Consider the following 17,962-nt stretch of genomic DNA (forward strand, 5'->3'; position numbering starts at 1 on the left):
GTGGCTCCGCGAGGTCCTTCTAGGGGAGGCGGCGTCTGCCCACGAGCCGATTTCTCACGCACGCTCTCTTTCTAGCAAATCCCTGAAGGAAACCCATGAAGTCATCCTGCTTTTTCGCCGGGCAAGAGTGCAACGGATTGCGCGCGGCTTGGCCAGGAAAGAAAAAAAAAAGTGGACGGCAAGAGGAGGCGGCGGCGGCGGCGAGCCACCCTCCCCCCCCCTCCATGGGGTAGGGGGGTGTGAACTGGAGGGCGGAAACTTGGGAAGACGGGACGGGGGGTGGTGTTGAAAACTTGCGTCAGTGGAGGAGCCTCGCCGAAAGGGCAGGGTAGCAGAAGCCTCTGTGGGGAAGGAGAGAGGGAGGCCGGCGAGGCGAGCGGGCAGCTGCGCTGTGGCGGATCTCCCTCGTGCCTCCGCGGTGGCGCGCCAGCGTGGTGCGGGCATGGAGCTGCGCCCGAAGCTCCTCGGCGGGACTGTGGCGCTCCTCGTGTGCCTGGGGGGCTGCCTGGCCCAGAACCCCCCGCCGTCGCGCGGCAGGAGCAAGTAAGGGGCACTTGACGCGGCCCAGCGGGGAGGAGAGGGGAGGGGCACCCCAGCAGCCCCCCAAATCCGGGGCCTTAGGACGGAGGGGGCTCTTGCTTGGCCCTGCCGCCTGTCTGGACGGCTCGCCAGGAGATGGGGTGGAGCGCCGAGATTTAGCCCGATAATAGCCCTCTGAAGTGGGGCAGGTCGGGGCAAGTGAAATGCTGCCGGAGGTTGGGGGTCAAGCCAAGGCAGGGAGGGAGGGAGCCTCGGCTGCAGCCGGAGTGACCAGATGCGCCGCCTTGGCGGGGAAGGAGGGACTGTGGCGGCTTCGGAAGACCTTTAGAGCCCCTTCGCGCGTGGTGGCTTATCATGCTCTCCCCGTTGCACGTCTCTGCCTTTAGTTATCGACGGCTCTGCCTTGCTTTCTTTCAGTAGAGCTTGGAAAATACTGTCTTGGAGACTGGTGGTGTGAAAGCTCGCTCTGCAGTATAATCTGTGATGACTGTTTTCACCCACGTTGATAATCATTTCAGTTGCAGTGGTTTTTCCACAAATTTGCAGTGATGGCAGGGGAGGTGGTACGCTTGGAGGAGAGATCTCCCCCCCCCCCCCGCCCCCAGGTGTAGCCGAGAGTCAAGGGAAGAAGCACTGGGGCCAGGAGGAAGCAGTGAGGAATTCACAACTAGGCTTGGCATCTTAGATATTGATTGGGCTGGATAAGGCTGCTCTTAATCAGTAACTGCGTGATGCTGTTTGCAGCTGTCTCCAACACTACATTTTATCTGTCCTCTTAACTTTTGCTTGCTTCTAGTGGTGATACCTATCCCTGCTTGTGCATACTCCTCCAGAGTTCTTCCTTAATTTGGATCAAATGTGTATTTGTAATCTTACCAAATAGGCACCTGTTGCCAAACTATGAGGTAAATCTCAAAGGCTAGGTCTTACAGGTCCCTTATTTGGTAGATTTGGTGGAGTTGCCTTATTTGGTTGGTTGGACTGGCCACCCATAAATGTTCATCTGAAATGCACATGAATCACTGGGAAGCTCAGCACTGGCCAGACAGTTGTGTACAAACTGATCAGAAGAGTCAGTCTTTGGATTTGGCCTCTTTTAAGATGAGGTACATTTGGAACTATTAGAAGAAGAGATCACCACCACCCAGCCCATGAGACACGATACAATATCATTGTTAAATATCCCCTCCTTTCACTTTCCTGAGGTTCTACTGAACAGTTTAATGGCATTTGGTTAAAAGAGATAACTGAGTACCTAATTGTGTGTGTGTGCTATATTTGCAGTCACATTCTGCTACCACTTTGTTGGTAATTAGCCTTGAATAAGATCAAGATAGGTAACTGTGCTAGTTTGTCTGCAGCATTAGAGAGAAGTAAGAGTTCAGCAGCACCTTAAGGACTAACAAAATTTGTGGCAGGGTATGAGCTTTCATGAGTCACTGCTCACCTCTTCAGATACTCTTGAACAAGAGTCTATTTAGGATTGCTCTCTTAATTTACAAATAAATAAGCAGAGCCTACTAAAGGAAAGCAGATGTCTAAAAGTGGGCAGCAAAAGCATTGGCACTGGCAGCAAATGTCAACTTCTGCACCTCACTCCCCTCCCTCATATAATCTAACTGTCTTTTCAGATGCAGTCTGTGACTGCTTTAATTTTCAGCTGCAGCCTCTCCAGGGTATTGGTCTGAACACTTTTTTTCTGCAAGAAAAATCAGAGGGGGAAATCTTCCAACCATTAGCCCCTATTGAAGAAGCATCAATCAGTTATTGTTGGCTATTAGCATTCAGCTTAACAAAGAAAGACCACTTAGCTGCTGTGGTGCCATCACAGAATTGGGAAAGATCAAAAAGCTCTCTAGCCAAGTGGGCTGGCACAAAGTTGCTCAGTAGTCATCCAACAGATCATGTTGGAGGGCTGATTCCTTATTCATACATGTTCTATTTGTGATCCAGCAGCATATGGTTTTAGTTTAATGCTAAGCATTGCAACTGTCTCTTCTGTCTCCAGGTCTGGCACCATATATCCTTTATTATCGCTTAATAAGAAACTAAGCATGGGGGTCTAATAATTTAAATGAGCAGTTTTCTTGTATATGTTCATGCTTGGAGCCAAACAGCTGAAAGCTGGCTGCTTCACTCTTACAAGGTCATTATTACATCGGAGTAACTTTTTGCAGCACAAATTCAAGTTCTGTTTTGTAGACAGTGACTGAATTTGGTGAGGTTGTTCTGTAAACTGCATGCATTTTGTTTATTAGGTAAACTGATACTTTAAAATACTTCTGTTCTTTGCTATGTGTATGTTAGCACACACAAAAGGGGGGGGGGTGAGCACACATTCTTTACATCTGACAGTTGGACAGCTTTGAAAAATTAACCTTGTTCCCGTCTCATATCTTGGGCTGGTGGCAAAACTTCAAGAGATAATTGCAAGCCAGCCTTGATCCGCATCTGAATGGAACATTTATGGTTGCACATTTGACCCACACAGATGGCTTAATAATCTGCATTGTCTGCTGGTTTAACAGTGTGACTGTCTTGCTCTTGTCTCCCTCTATTTTTCCCCTCTGCAGAAACTGGTGTGCCTATATAGTGAACAAGAACGTGAGCTGTTCTGTGCTGGATGGCACCGAGAGTTATGTTGAAGTTCAGTACAGTTGTGCCTGGAACCAGATGCCCTGCCCACACACCCCAACGTAAGTAACAGAAGAAGACAAGCAGGAGACTGGGTGGGTGGGGGAATTGTTTTGGTCATTTCTGCATCTCCAGTGATGAGCTATTCTCATATGTAGGCAGAAGAATGCTGTGCTTCATCCCACAATTAGTCAAGCAGTAGGATTGTTCATGTTTAAAATCTTCATCCCTGTGTGTACTTCATGAGGACATGCACCACTGTCTGATCCCTGATTTCTGAACCACAACATAAACTGAGCAAAGCTTGCTCCTTTTATTGCAAACACAAAGCAACTGAAACCAATTAGAGCCATGTTGACTCTTCTGTCAACAGATCATGCAACACGTTGCTGTACATAACTCAGATGACAAAAGGATTCTGCTAAAACTTCACCCAGGCCATAATTAATTTGGTGCTGCCATCAGTTGAGTACTTTTGGAGCAGTTAGTACCTGGGTTCTCTGGGAGCTCTGTGAACACCTGCTGCGGAGTGCTGTTACATTCCTTGGCCCACAGTCATCTGCAGGCTTCCAGCTGTGCAGAGTACTCGTAAACTTTGCTGTAAATCAATGCAAGTCATCTTCTTTGAAATAATTGGGAAGGACCCAAAGAGTACCAATAATTCTGAGCCAATGTATGTTGCCCAGTGAACAAACGATTTGGAGTGTAATAAGGAGCTTAAATTTACTGAACAAGATACACAGCCATTGAAGTAGATTCAGGTGGTATTCTGTTGCTATTGTGTTGCAGTGTATTGGAAGAAGTGTGCATACACACAAAAGCTTATCCCCAAAATAAAACTTTATTGGCTTTAAAGATCAACTGGACCTTATTATTCAAACTGAGCACTTTCAAATTGGGCACTTTTTCAGCAGTCTTAATGTATCAATAGGACACACCTTCACCACTTGCTTTTCAAACTAGAAAGCAGTTAAAAGTTGGGACAAATATCTTATTCTTAGCCATCTGAACAATCCTTGTGTATAGTGATAGGGTTAAGGAGTCCTGCTACTGCTTTGCTTGCCAGTGCAAAACACATGATTGGGAATTTCACATGTGTGTCGTTGCTCCATCCTGAGTTCCTGTTAAATCTCTGCCCACCTATAGTTTGAGTGCTGCAAATGATAAAAGTTCCCCAGTGCTGGCAGCACTCATGCAGCCTCAGACCGTGACATTGCTACAGAGGTTGAAGGTGTGGGGGGGTCAGCCTGTCAGTGCTCAGACCATATGCTGTAGGCTGCATCAAATTGGTCTGCAGGGCTGTCGTCCCAGAAGGAAGGCTCTTCTAAAGATGATGCACAAGAAAGCCCGCAAATGGTTTGTGGCAGACAAGCAGACTAAGGACATGGATTTCTAGAACCATGTCCTGTGGTCCAGTGAGACCAAGATAAACTTATTTGGTTCAGATGGTGTCAAGCGTGTGTGGTGGCAACCAGGTGAGGAGTACAAAGACAAGTGTGTCTTGCCTACAGTCAAGCGTGGTGGTGGGAATGTCATGGTCTGGGGCTGCATGAGTGCTGCCGGCACTGGGGAGCTACAGTTCATTGAGGGAACCATGAATGCCAACATGTACTGTGACATACTAAAGCAGAGCATGATCCTCTCCCTTCGGAGACTGGGCCACAGGGCAGTATTCCAACATGATAACGACCCCAAACACACCTCCAAAACGACCACTGCCTTGCTAAAGAAGCTGAAGGTAAAGGTGATGGACTGGCCAAGCATGTCTCCAGACCTAAACCCTATTGAGCATCTGTGGGGCATCCTGAAACAGAAGGTGGAGGTGCGCAAGGTCTCTAACATCCACCAGCTGCGTGATGTCGTCATAGAGGAGTGGAAGAGGACTCCAGTGGCAACTTGTGAAGCTCTGGTGAACTCTGTGCCCAAGAGGGTTAAGGCAGTGCTGGAAAATAATGGTGGCCACACAAAATATTGACACTTTGGGCCCCATTTGGACATTATTACTTAGGGGTGTGCTCACTTTTGTTGCCAGCAGTTTAGACATTAATGACTGTGTGTTGCGTAATTTTGAGGGGACAGCACATTTGCATTGTAGCCAAGTGTCATTTCTTCAGTGTTGTCACATGAAAAGATATACTTAAATATTTACAAAATGTGAGGGGTGTACTCACTTCTATGATATACTGTAGTAGTAGGCTTTTATAAAGGCTTTATGATTTGGATTTTGGAGCATATATCTTTTTGCCAAAAAGTAGGTCAGATTAAACTAAACATCAGCAGTTAAATGGGAGGAAGTTGTGGTGAGGTAGTCTTTGTATAATGTTCCCTGTAGATTTTTTTTTTTTAAAAAAATAGGATTTTAACTGACTGTTTAAAGCCTGTATAGCACAAGCCTGTAGCTAGGAAATTGTTGAGAGGGGCACTGGGAAAAGTGGTGGAGCCCAATTTTTTAAAAAAAATTAAAAATCTGTTAAGAAGGTCCTCAGAGGAACTCCCCCCCCCCCACAGAGGCTGGAAGAAAAAGACTTGCAGGATGTTGAACCCAGACGCTGATGCTGCAGGTGGAGCCTGGCTTGGCAGCCAGCAGCACTTGGAGCAGCATGTCCTTCCACAGCCCACCTCTTTTCCTTGGCCACATCTGGTGCATGTGCACCTGAGCCACTGAGGAAAGGGGGGCAGGCGCCAAGCTGTCAAGGCAGAGAAGCAGGCTTGAAGCATGGGTAGCTGGTGAAAAGTTGGTCCCTGAGAAGAAGGAGCTGGTGGTAGTGGAAGCGTCGTCAGCATCACTTCTTCCATTCCTCCTCCTGCTGCCAACACCTTGCCTTCAAACTCCACCGAGGCACGCCAGGCCAGCCCCTGCACCGACTCCACACTGGGTGGTAAGGAGGAGCACGATGAGGCTGCCCCTACCAGGGCCCAGGCACCCTGCAGCAGCAAGAGGTGCAGCGTCCAGTAGGGAGCAATGGCTGGCTGGTGGGTGAGGACAGCCTTGTGCTCTGCTGGTCATCCTGTTGCCCCTCAGCCACTGACCCCTGCCTGTGCACCTTTTGCCTGCACACACACCCCCCGTCTTCCTCCATCCCCCAGGATGGAAAGTTGGGGGGCCTTGGCAGGAAGTCAGGGACTGGGACCCCAGGGGCCCCACTGTAGCTATAGTCCTATTATAATAAAACTTAGAAAAGATTTATGCTTTCTAAATTCATCTCAGCTACGGCTACATTGGGTGGATTTATCCAGTGTGAAACAAGTGAGCAGCATGGTGGGTGGCATCAGTTTGGCTTTTTTGTACCATGCTGGAAGCAGCTTGGCTTTCTGGAAGACAAATTCACTGCTGCTGAAGGAAGCATGCAAGATAAGGAGAGCCACCAGCCTGAACTAGGCATCCCCTCCCTCGTTCTCTTTGGCGTTTAGCCCACAGTGTAGGAGGCTGTGACGGTGACTTCAGGCCAGTCTAGTCACTGATGTATAATTTAAACTGGTAAACAGAGTCATTGTTTTAAAAGCTAACTTCATCAAAGGCATATTTCAGTCATTAAAAACCAACCCAAGCTAAAGTGGTCTAAATTGGTGGGTTAAAAAATATCATTTATGGCCCGTACTTTCAGGTTGCTTAAAATATGTTCAATAAGAAAAAATACTGGGTTTATAATTGGATCAAAAATCTACAAAAGGACCATTGTCATTTCTTAACAAGGAGGCAAGGAGAGGCCTTCTTTACAAGCTCCAGCTTGCTGTACTACATGGGGTTTGCAGCTGAAGAGCAAGAAAGCCTGAACAATTTTACACATTTGTTTGCTAATCACAGATTTCGTAGATTCTTCTGTCTTCGACCTTGTGTGGCCTATCTTTGCCTTCATATGTACATAGCTAGTTCCAGTGCTAGACAGTATTCAGCTCTTACCCTAGTGATCCATTATTTGTCAATATAGCCTTGTTTCTCTATTGCTGGAGTATTTACATGGAAGACTATGAAATATAGGATTGTTTTCCTGGATTGTGGTGTCCCAACAGTTACACCTTTATACTTCACAGTTCCTGGACTGTGGAGGAAAACATGGGAGTCTGTAGCTCCTTTACTAAAGGTGATGTTTGCATATATTGTATTAATCGTCATGGCTGTGAGTCTTGCACTTTTTTGTGTGGATGCTTTAATTTTTTACTTGGTCATCATAGAACATAGGATGATGATGATGATGGTGATGATGCAGGGCTCTGGGCAATGTACAATATCCATAAAACAAGATAAAACCAGTTTAAAACTTCAGCAGAACATTTTAACAATCAGACGGTGACTGGAAGAAACCCAGTTCCTACTGCTGGCTACATTTGTGGGCAGAGGGGAAGAGGGAAATATAGATATAAATAGTAGAGAAGGGTGCTTCAGTACAGAAGGGCATTTCAAAGGTCCTTTGCGAGCAGCTTCTTGCTGTTGAATCTGATTCTCCACTTGGTTTCTCACATTGTACATCAGAAGAGGATAGCGGCTTTGTAGTTCACAATTTAAAGTTTACACCGGTGTATAAATTATACTGCTTGGTTCTTCAGAGTATAATAGAAACTTCTTGTTCTTAAATATTTCATTGTGATCTCAGGATCTGGATGAAATTGAACCAAGGAAGTCCCTGGACCATAGTGAAAAGAATCACTGCCTTTTATGGTACATTATTCTACCACAGGCTTCCCTAAACAGAGGGGGTTGAGCTAAGCCTTTCAAATGTGATGTTTGGCTTACTTGTATGTGTGACTTAGCAACAACAGTGACACAAGGTATGAGATTACTGCCTGCTCATATAGAATTGACTACAGTGTTTCCTCTGATGTAATGCTTTCTTTGTTAGAGAAAGGGGTTTTTTTTAATGTCATCTTTCAGAAAGCATTGTAATCTGTGGACATATAATAGTGTTCAGTAGCCTTGTAAGTGTTAGACTTTTACCACAGATTTTTTTCTCTTTTTTAAAATCTATAAATGTTATTAACAATGCTGGAGATGTCCCTGGAGAGTCTACAAGATTAATGGAACCATTACTTTTCTAGTGTCTGTCGGATAAAAATAATATATTTTGAGGACATAAGGATTTTTGTCAAAAGGAAAAGAAAGTTGCTGCTGTTTCCTGAGATAGAAAAATCACCAACATTGCAATTTCACTCAATGTTGGTAGTAAAGTATGGAACAAATTATCCTAACTGATAGCATTTTAGAAATATTAATATAGAGGTATGCATCTGTCAAACCCCTGAATTTCCTAGCAGAATAACCCTCTTTCTTGAAGGGCCCAGTACTTAAAAACAAACATTTTTCTTCCAACTGCTGAATTAGTTTCTCACCTTTCCTGTAGATAATATTCAGTTGGAATTCAGTTTGAAATCTTCTTAAAATATTAACAAAGCTTTATTTTTAATGTCTTGAGTATGTCCATATATTTGTACAAAATGGCTCATGCTCTCTCAAAACAATGCATAACCAAAATATTTCTTCCTGTAGCATGTTTATGATTCACTTGCCAGATTTCCCCACACATGCACTGTTTCTTTAAAAAAGAAAAAGAACTCATACAATTGCCGGAAAGTATTTTGGAGGTGAGAATAATCCAGTAAATGGATTTTTTGTTCTTATTCTGAAATTCAGAGAGCATGAGAACAAGAGGAAGAGTTTCATATGGCTGGTTCCTGTTGTTGATCACTTTTGGAAAGGAGGAGAAACACATTAGACAAGGATGCTTTGAAAACATAAGGGACTACTAGCAACAAATAGGGTTACCAGCTACTTAGAGAAAAAGAGTGCCCTGTACATTAAATAGAGGCTTAATGGGATGTTGTGTACCTCCATGCCCTGAAAAGCTTCAGCTGTCTATTTCTATACATTAAAGGGACAGGATGTGTTCCCCCAGGGCTGTTTGGCAACCCTAGCAACCATCTAGGAAAGGTGCTTTGGAAACTAGCATCCTATGTGGGGAGGTCAGAAACCTACAGGCTCTGAAGTTTTTTTGTTTCTCTGAAGCTAACCATATAGACAGATACCTTTTCAACCAAACTTCCTACTAGCTACAGCTTACCCACAGAATATGGAAGGCTACAAGCAGCATTTTTTTCAAAGCAGTATAGCACTTATACAAAGAGTAATGTATTTTATAATTACTTTGTGTGTTGAGTGGGGTTTCTCTATTTCTGTGATGATATACAATGCTGCAGATGCTGATAAAAAAGCAGGGGATCAGTTTTGGAGATCAAAATTAGAAGATTTCAGTTAATATTGCTAGCAGCAGATCTGCTGAAAGAGTTATTTAGGTTTGAAACTTACTTCACTTCAGGCACTCTCGGTCTCAGTGATTTCAATAGGACTTATGTGCATGTACTTGACTGTAGGAATGCAGCCTAAATCAATCAGTGAGACTTTGTTTCCTTATTGGAAAAATGCAGGTGGTGTTACTTCAAACAGTCCTGTGAATTAATTAATTCATTGATGTTTTTGACACAAATTAGTGGGTTTTTTAAAAAGTGGAAATCCCCAGTTTACTTCAAAGGCAAATATTTATTTGATTTGATTTTGTCTTTTAGTCAACTGGATGATTTAGGAAGCAGTTTTGAAGAACATGATCATTCTAAATTGTATAGCATTTGGCTTTGTGTGTGTTAGTTTCTTCTTCTGCATTGCTAACAACAGTGAATAAGCTGAATCCCATGAGGGGTAAATGATTTCATGGTTTGAGAATTTTTAACTGCTGCAGATTCAATAATAACAAAATAAGAGAATATAAGGGAGTGGTACCAAGTGCTTCAGCTGTTGTGTAAAGACAGATATTTTTCTTGTTTAACAAACTTACTCTGTCCTGAAAAAATTGGAGCATCAGTTTCTTCTATATAGAGCGTCTGCTGTGTTTTGAAAGAAGAGAAGGAGGTGAATATTTATGTATTTACAAAGTGTTAACTCCACATTTAGGCAAGAGGCTCCTCAGCTGGAATGCATTTATTTAGATGCTTGTATCTTGGTTTTTTCCCTCCACAATGAGGACTCAAGGTAGCCTATGACATTATTCTCCCATCCTCCATTTTATCCTCGCAACAACAGTTTTGTGAGGTAGGCTAGGCTAAGAAAAGGTGAGTTAGATACCACAAACCACCAGCAGAAGGTGCTTACTATCCCCCCCCCCCCCGAGCCTTTTCTGACCTGGGAAAGTTTATTTCTAAGGGCAAGGGACCCACCTGGACCAACAGTCATACATGTCAGGTGGCTGCAATAGGAAATGAGAAGCAACAAGACTTCTAGTTTTGCCTCTTATATGAGCAGAGGCATGGGGGTTAGAAAGGACTCAGGCAATAGGGAAAGTTGGGAATGATCCTATGATCCTTGTGCCCACAGATGGCAAAATCTTATGCAGTGGCTGGTCCCAAATCATAAGAACATAAGAGAAGCCATGTTGGATCAGGCCAATGGCCCATCCAGTCCAACACTCTGTGTCACACAGTGGCAAAAAAATTTATATACACACACACACTGTGGCTAATAGCCACTGATGGACCTCTGCTCCATATTTTTATCTAAACCCCTCTTGAAGGTGGCTATGCTTGTGGCCGCCACCACCTCCTGTGGCAGTGAATTCCACATGTTAATCACCCTTTGGGTGAAGAAGTACTTCCTTTTATCCATTTTAACCTGTCTGCTCAGCAATTTCATCGAATGCCCACGAGTTCTTGTATTGTGAGAAAGGGAGAAAAGTACTTCTTTCTCTACTTTCTCCATACCATGCATTATCTTGTAAACCTCTATCATGTCACCCCACAGTCGACGTTTCTCCAAGCTAAAGAGTCCCAAGAGTTTCAACCTTTCTTTATAGGGAAAGTGTTCCAGCCCTTTAATCATTCTAATTGCCCTTTTCTGGACTTTCTCCAATGCTATAATATCCTTTTTGAGGTGCGGCGACCAGAACTGCACACAGTACTCCAAATGAGACCGCACCATCGATTTATACAGGGGCATTATGATACTGGCTGATTTGTTTTCAGTTCCCTTCCTAATAATTCCCAGCATGGCGTTGGCCTTTTTTATTGCAACGCACACTGTCTTGACATTTTCAGTGAGTTATCTACCATGACCCCAAGATCTCTCTCTTGGTCAGTCTCTGTCAGTTCACACCCCATCAACTTGTATTTGTAGCTGGGATTCTTGGCCCCAATGTGCATTACTTTGCACTTGGCCACATTGAACCGCATCTGCCACGTTGACGCCCACTCACCCAGCCTCAACAGATCCCTTTGGAGTTCCTCACAATCCTCTCTGGTTCTCACCACCCTGAATAATTTAGTGTCATCCGCAAACTTGGCCACTTCACTGCTCACTCCCAACTCTAAATCATTTATGAACAAGTTAAAGAGCATGGGACCCAGTACCGAGCCCTGCGGCACCCCACTGCTTACCGTCCTCCACTGCGAAGACTGCCCATTTATACTCACTCTCTGCTTCCTATTACTCAGCCAGTTTTTGATCCACAAGAGCACCTGTCCTTTTACTCCATGACTCTCAAGCTTTCTAAGGAGCCTTTGATGAGGAACTTTATCAAAAGCTTTCTGGAAGTCAAGGTAAACAACATCTATCGGGTCTCCTTTGTCCACATGTTTGTTCACCCCCTCAAATAAATGTAACAGGTTAGTGAGGCAAGATCTTCCCTTACAGAACCCATGCTGAGTCTTCCTCAATAACCCATGTTCATCAATGTGCCTACTCATTCTGTCCTTGATAATGGTTTCTACCAACTTTCCCGGTATTGAAGTCAGACTGACTGGCCTGTAATTTCCCGGATCTCCTCTGGAACCCTTTTTAAAGATGGGGGTGACATTTGCTACCTTCCAGTCCTCAGGAACGGAGGCAGATTTCAATGAAAGATTACAGATTTTTGTTAGAAGATCCAGAAGTTCAACTTTGAGTTCTTTCAGAACTCTCGGATGTATGCCATCCGGACCCGGTGACTTCTTAGTTTTTAATTTGTCTATCAGTTGTGGGACCTCCTCTTTTGTCACCTCAATCTGACTCAGGTCTTTCAACACCCCTTCCAAAATTAGTGGTTCTGGGGTGGGCAAAAAGTTCTCATCTTCCACAGTGAAGACGGAGGCAAAAAATTCATTCAGCTTCTCAGCCATTTCCCTATCCTCCTTCAGTAATCCTTTTACCCCATGGTCATCCAAGGGCCCCACTGCCTCCCTGGCTGGTTTCCTACTTCTAATATATTTGAAGAAATTTTTATTGTTGGTCTTTATGTTTTTTGCAATATGCTCCTCATAGTCCCTTTTTGCCTGCCTGATCACAGTCTTGTGCCCACAGATGGCAAAATCTTGTGCAGTGACTGGTCCCAAATCACCCAACAAGCTTCCATGGCAGAGTGGGGATTCAAACTAGGGTTTCCAGGATCCTAGTCTGTCACTCTAACCACTAGACTATGTTGACTCCATCATAGGATCACAAACTAAACAGTTAAGTATTAATAGGGATTGGCACAAACCAGGAAAATGCTGTTCAGTTCATGATTCATCACTGAACTGCAAACCAAACTATTCCAGGTAGAGGAGATATAAACTTTATAAAGGATACAGAGAAACACAATTAAAAATGCTATTTTAAACTTAAAATACAAACATGCTTAAAACTCTTGTTTTGTTTAAAACGGAAAGATAGGGAAATAGTGGGATTTGGCAATGCAATTTTAAAAATAAAACATCAAAAAAAGGCACAAGAATCGCAGCAGAACTACCAATATAAACCAAAAATATAAAATGCTCTGGGCTTAGGAAAATATGAAATGGCTGGGCATTGGAACTTTCTCCCCCTATCTCCAGGTCTACTAAGGTTGGCAATGACTCTTCAGTGTAATATCCCCCTTTGGCTGTGGGTTCCCAGGTTAGAGTACTAACTAGGCACCAGTTCCAATCAGCAGAGACATGCTGTCTCAAAGCATCAACCCTTTATTTGCAAGGTCACACAACTCCAGCAAGGAAAGCATCTAACGCCATATAAACGCTGAAAAGTGATACTGAGCTCTACTCCATTAAAATGCATTGCAGCACAGACAAAGCTGCAAGGAAAACATGGAATGAATTTTCGATTAAGGTAGACTACCCAGATAGACAACTCCTAGAGAAGCTTTAATGGAAAAGTCCATTCAGCATTTTCTTTGCAGCTTTGCGAGCCCAGAATTGCTTCCTGCTTCAGCCTACAAAAGAGGAGGAGCTGGGAACTTCGGCAGTTTCAGAGTTTTGCAGTGTAAGGACAGGAGGGAGGGAAGGGAAGAAAAGAGCCCTGGGGGCCTGAGTAAAGCCCTGGGTGGGTGGGTGGGTTCTGGCCCATGGGCCAGACATTTGACACCCCTGTTTTTGAGTTTTAGCCGATCCATGAGGTGAGTTAAGTCTTCACGCTGTGGGAGCATTCAGATTACATAGAATTTTTCCTTGGGGTAGTGTTTACAGGAGTTGGATATTGCTGCCAAACTGCTAAATGTTAAAAGGTCTTGATCTTATTTTTTTCTCTCAGTTCTGTCCCCCTGGGATGACTAAATTTAGTATTCCAAAAGCACATCAAGTATTGGCTCATTATAAAAAAGAGTAGTGATTATTTTTTAGTTTGCTGAGCACTAAATATATAGGACTGGAAGCTTTAATTAAATAGCATTTGTAAGACTATGATATAGATAGATGCTGGCTAAATAAACTGTGGGATTTAAGTTAATTTTTTACATGTGATGAAAATCAGCAGAAGTGACAATTAACTTACCAAGGTTCTGAATGACTGGAAAAATCAAAGCAAATTTTTAAATGATTTAGTTTGCTTCCTTATGGAAAGAAACCACATTTTCCTTTATTCTAGCTGTTACGGAATAAGTTTAACTGTCATTTAAATACATTCAAATTTACATTATTTGTTTTCTGCTTACTCATTATTCCTTGCGTTTGCTCTCCAAAATGTATATATTGTATTCTTTAACAATTAAAATCCAGGAAAAATAACAAATATAATTGTATATGTTTCTGTTTCTGTAGGAAGGGGCACCAGTTCTTAATTAGCCCTAATGATATTCCAATATTATAAAAATGAAAACTACTTGCTTTCTAATCGTGAGGGGTATGTTGCGGATGTGGATACTTGGGGATGCTTTATATTTGTTTGGGACTTTTTACAATAATCAGTCCTGTGTAATGAAGTTAGGATTGCCAACTTTGGGCAGGGCTGGATCTACATTTTTTTTTTAGTGGAAGCAAAACCAAAAAATAGTACCCCCCACTCAAAAATGGGGGAGAGCTGTGGGTGATCTGACTCCCCCCCCATTTAAACACTCCACTGGGGTGTTTAAATGGGGGGAAGCTGCAGGGCTGCCTTTTCTGCCTCTCCGCAAAGGCAGGCAATCTGACACCCCCCCCCCCCGATTTAAACACACCGGCAGGTTGTTTTAATGGAGGGGGAAGCAGCGAGGCTGCCTTTTCCACCTCTCTGCCTTTCAGAGAGGCGGCAAAGGCAGGTAATCTGATTCCTCCACCCCCCATTAAACACCTTGAAGAGGTATTCAAATGGGAGGGGAGCCATGGAGTTGCCTTTGCTACCTTTCCACTTTGCAGAAAGGCAGCAAAGGCAGGTGATCTGACTCCCCCCCCATTTAAGGACCATTTACATGGTGGGGGGGAGAGAGACAGGGCTGCTTTGGCACCTCTCCGCAGGGCAGAGGGGCAACAAAAGTAGCCAATCTTTCTACCTCTTGCCCCAGGGGTCTAATTCAGTGCCTCCTCCGCACTGCCCAGGGCAAGTGCCCCCTCTGCTCCCCTGGATCTGACCCTGACTTTGAGTTGGGAAATTTCTGAGAATTTAAGGATAGGGTCTGGGGAGGGTGGGGTTTGGGAAGGGAAGGGACCTCAGTAGGATATAATGCCATAGAGTCCACCTCCAAAGGAGCCATTTTATCCAGGGGAATGCTGTGGGTCTGTCTACTGATGCCTCTTCAGATGAGGATGAGATGGAGGAAGCCAGTCCCACCCCTCAATTGCTGCAGGAAGACTGCTGGACAAGGAGGAGACTTCATAAGGTGCAGAGAGAGTCTCAGGTTGAAACCAGCATGGCACACAACATGGGACCTAAAGCAGAAGCCTCACAGCCACCAGCCTTATCCCCAGGGTTGTCAGAACCCTTGGAATGTTGGAGAAGGGGGCCCCAGAGAGAAGTGTGGAAGCAGCGCTGTAGTGTACGGCTGGCAGCTCTTCACTGACCATCTTCTGTCTGCGAACTTGAGTCACCACAGGATCAGGGCTCACAGCTCCAAAAGGCTGAGTTTGACTCATGACAGGATCAGAAGTGACACAACATATGCTTCTTGGCCATTGATGAATTGCACCTAGCCTTGAATGACTCAGGAGAGTTTCCTTATAAAAGCTGCCAGAAAAGGATGAGACAGTGTGGAAGTATCCTTTGTATGTCTGCTATTGTTTCTTGCCTTAATCTGGCTCTTGGTGTGTTTACCCTTCTGGATTGTGACCTGCCTTGTGCTTTTTGGATTACCTTACTTGTTTTGACATTTGGACTACTGAATGCCTGTTCTTTGAGCCTGGACTGTGTTTTAACTATGCTCTTCCATCTCTTGTTTTAATTACCTGCCTGAACCCAGACAGGAAACTGATCTATATCATCTGGAGAATTGTTATAATAAATGTGTATACACTATAAATAGCATATATGTCTGTTTTGTTGAGATGGCTGGTATCTCACATGCTGTAAAATATGTGCTTGAATTTTTCACAGGTCGGTCCTCTCCCAACTCTGTTGTAGATTGTGTCAGTTGTAGAGTAATGTACCCTGATAATTTAAAATGTCAGTAATGGTTCTTCCTATTATTAGGGCACTGTTTTTTTTACTTCTTCCAAGACAAAAAGTTCTATCACTTGTTTGGGGTTTTTTGCAGGTATCGTACAAATATCAGACCTAAATATATAACAACATACAAGACAGTAACAGAACTGGAATGGAGATGTTGTCCCGGATACATGGGTATAGACTGCAAAGAACGCACAGCACCACAACAAAGAAAAGTTGTTTACCCAGCAGACCTACCACCAAATGATGCAAAGACAAGCCCGGGTAAGTTTTCCTTTGGATTTTGGTATACATGTGGCCTTTCTTAGTATTTTTTTTAGCAGTCTTTAGCATTTTCAGTGTTCAAATTGCTTTTACAGTGCTTATCTCAGTCATCAGTTTCATCAGTCTAATGAAGTGGGTCTTTATGACTTACTCCAGTTGTATTTGTAGGCTAAAATGAGATCCACATCCACTTGTAAATCCAGGATTTTTTTTTCCTTGAGAAAGTACTGGTTTTTTTTAAACACCATGTCGCCAAATTACATCTGATCACTTATTGTTCAATAGATGATAAAGGTTTCCACTGGAAAAGATCAAACATATTTATCTTTTAGTTTATAAAATATTTATTCATCAGTGCCCATATGGATACTTTAAAGTAAAATATATGCAAATTTGTAGGTTCAGTAATGTCTTCAAAATGCTATATGGAAGACATTTATCCAGTTGTAATGTTAAACAATAGTTTAAAAATACTATTTGTCACTAACTTATTTATTTATGGCTGTGAACATTTGTACTAAACAGGTTGTAAGATCAACGTAGGCTCAACTGGGACTCTTGGTCACGGAAAGGAAAGGTCCCCTGTGCAAGCAACTAGTCGTTCCAACTCTGGGGTGACATTGCTTTCACAACGTTTTCACAGCAGACTTTTTAGGGGGTGGTTTTACATTGCCTTCCCCAGTTATCTACACTTTCCCCCCAGCAAGCTGGGTACTCATTTTACTGACCTCGGAAGGATGGAAGGCTGAGTCAACCTCAAGCAGGCTATCTGAAAACCCAGCTTCCACCGGGGATCGAACTCAGGTCGTGAGCAGAGCTTAGGACTGCAGTACTGCAGCTTTGACACTCTGTGCCATGACCCCAGCCCTATTATCAGTGTGGAAGTTGCCATTGATACTTATGTATTTGCATCTCCCTTTTGTCCTTTTTCAGCAGATCATGTCACCCCTGGCAAGGCCATGTTCAGTTTGGGGCTGAGAGTCTCTTGCTTTCTGGCTTCCTTTTATGACATGTTTTACGTCATTGTAGGGAAAATGTTTACAGTGTAACTGCAATGGGCCCCATTAGGGATAGTCACAATGGGTACAGATGCAGATAAAGGTGATTTGTGAGATAAGCAGTGCCCATTTATGTGCAATGTATACTGTCAGCACTTAATTCGACGATTGCATCTATATGTGAGACTTCTTAGATGCTGATTCCCTCTGCTTGCTCTGAATGACGGGATCAGTATATTTGATGGTATCCCAAACTATCTGAAATCAGTGCCCATTCTACATTTGTTATTTAGCTGAAAAAGCTATAAATGAAACAATTCATTTATGGCAGCGAACAGGTGATTGAGCATAACAGCAATAAAAGTCCCCCTTCACACATTATGAAACTGAAATTCTCAGGCCACCTCTTTTGAAGACATTTCCTTGAGTTAATTAGAACTGCTTGGTAATTAATTCAGAAGTAAGTCTCAGTATTCCTTTTAAGTACCTTTCCCAAGTTCAGATTCCCTCCCCCCCCCCAAAAAAAACCTGGAGTTGACTTCAAATGACATTTTTTAAATTATCATTATATACAGAATTTATATCCTATCTTTCTACCCAGTCAGGACCACCAAAGCAGTTAACAATTAAAAACAAATGATTATAAAAACACATCATGAAACCAATTAACCATAGATCACTAGACCAC

General features: G+C 43.4%; 1 protein-coding gene across 1 annotated transcript in view; it reads left to right on the forward strand.

The window, feature by feature from the left end:
• Window positions 1–368: 368 nt before the first annotated feature.
• The window catches only part of EMILIN2 (elastin microfibril interfacer 2), a 40,996-nt gene continuing 23,402 nt past the window's right edge, over window positions 369–17,962 (forward strand). Inside the window, exons 1-3 of the mRNA XM_060243927.1 lie at window positions 369–543; window positions 3,114–3,236; window positions 16,101–16,276. Coding sequence (XP_060099910.1) covers window positions 443–543; window positions 3,114–3,236; window positions 16,101–16,276 — 400 coding nt within the window. The 5' untranslated portion in view covers window positions 369–442. The remainder of the gene's footprint in view (window positions 544–3,113; window positions 3,237–16,100; window positions 16,277–17,962) is intronic.

Source organism: Heteronotia binoei, chromosome 7 (assembly GCF_032191835.1).
Source record: "Heteronotia binoei isolate CCM8104 ecotype False Entrance Well chromosome 7, APGP_CSIRO_Hbin_v1, whole genome shotgun sequence".
Lineage (NCBI taxonomy): Eukaryota > Metazoa > Chordata > Lepidosauria > Squamata > Gekkonidae > Heteronotia > Heteronotia binoei.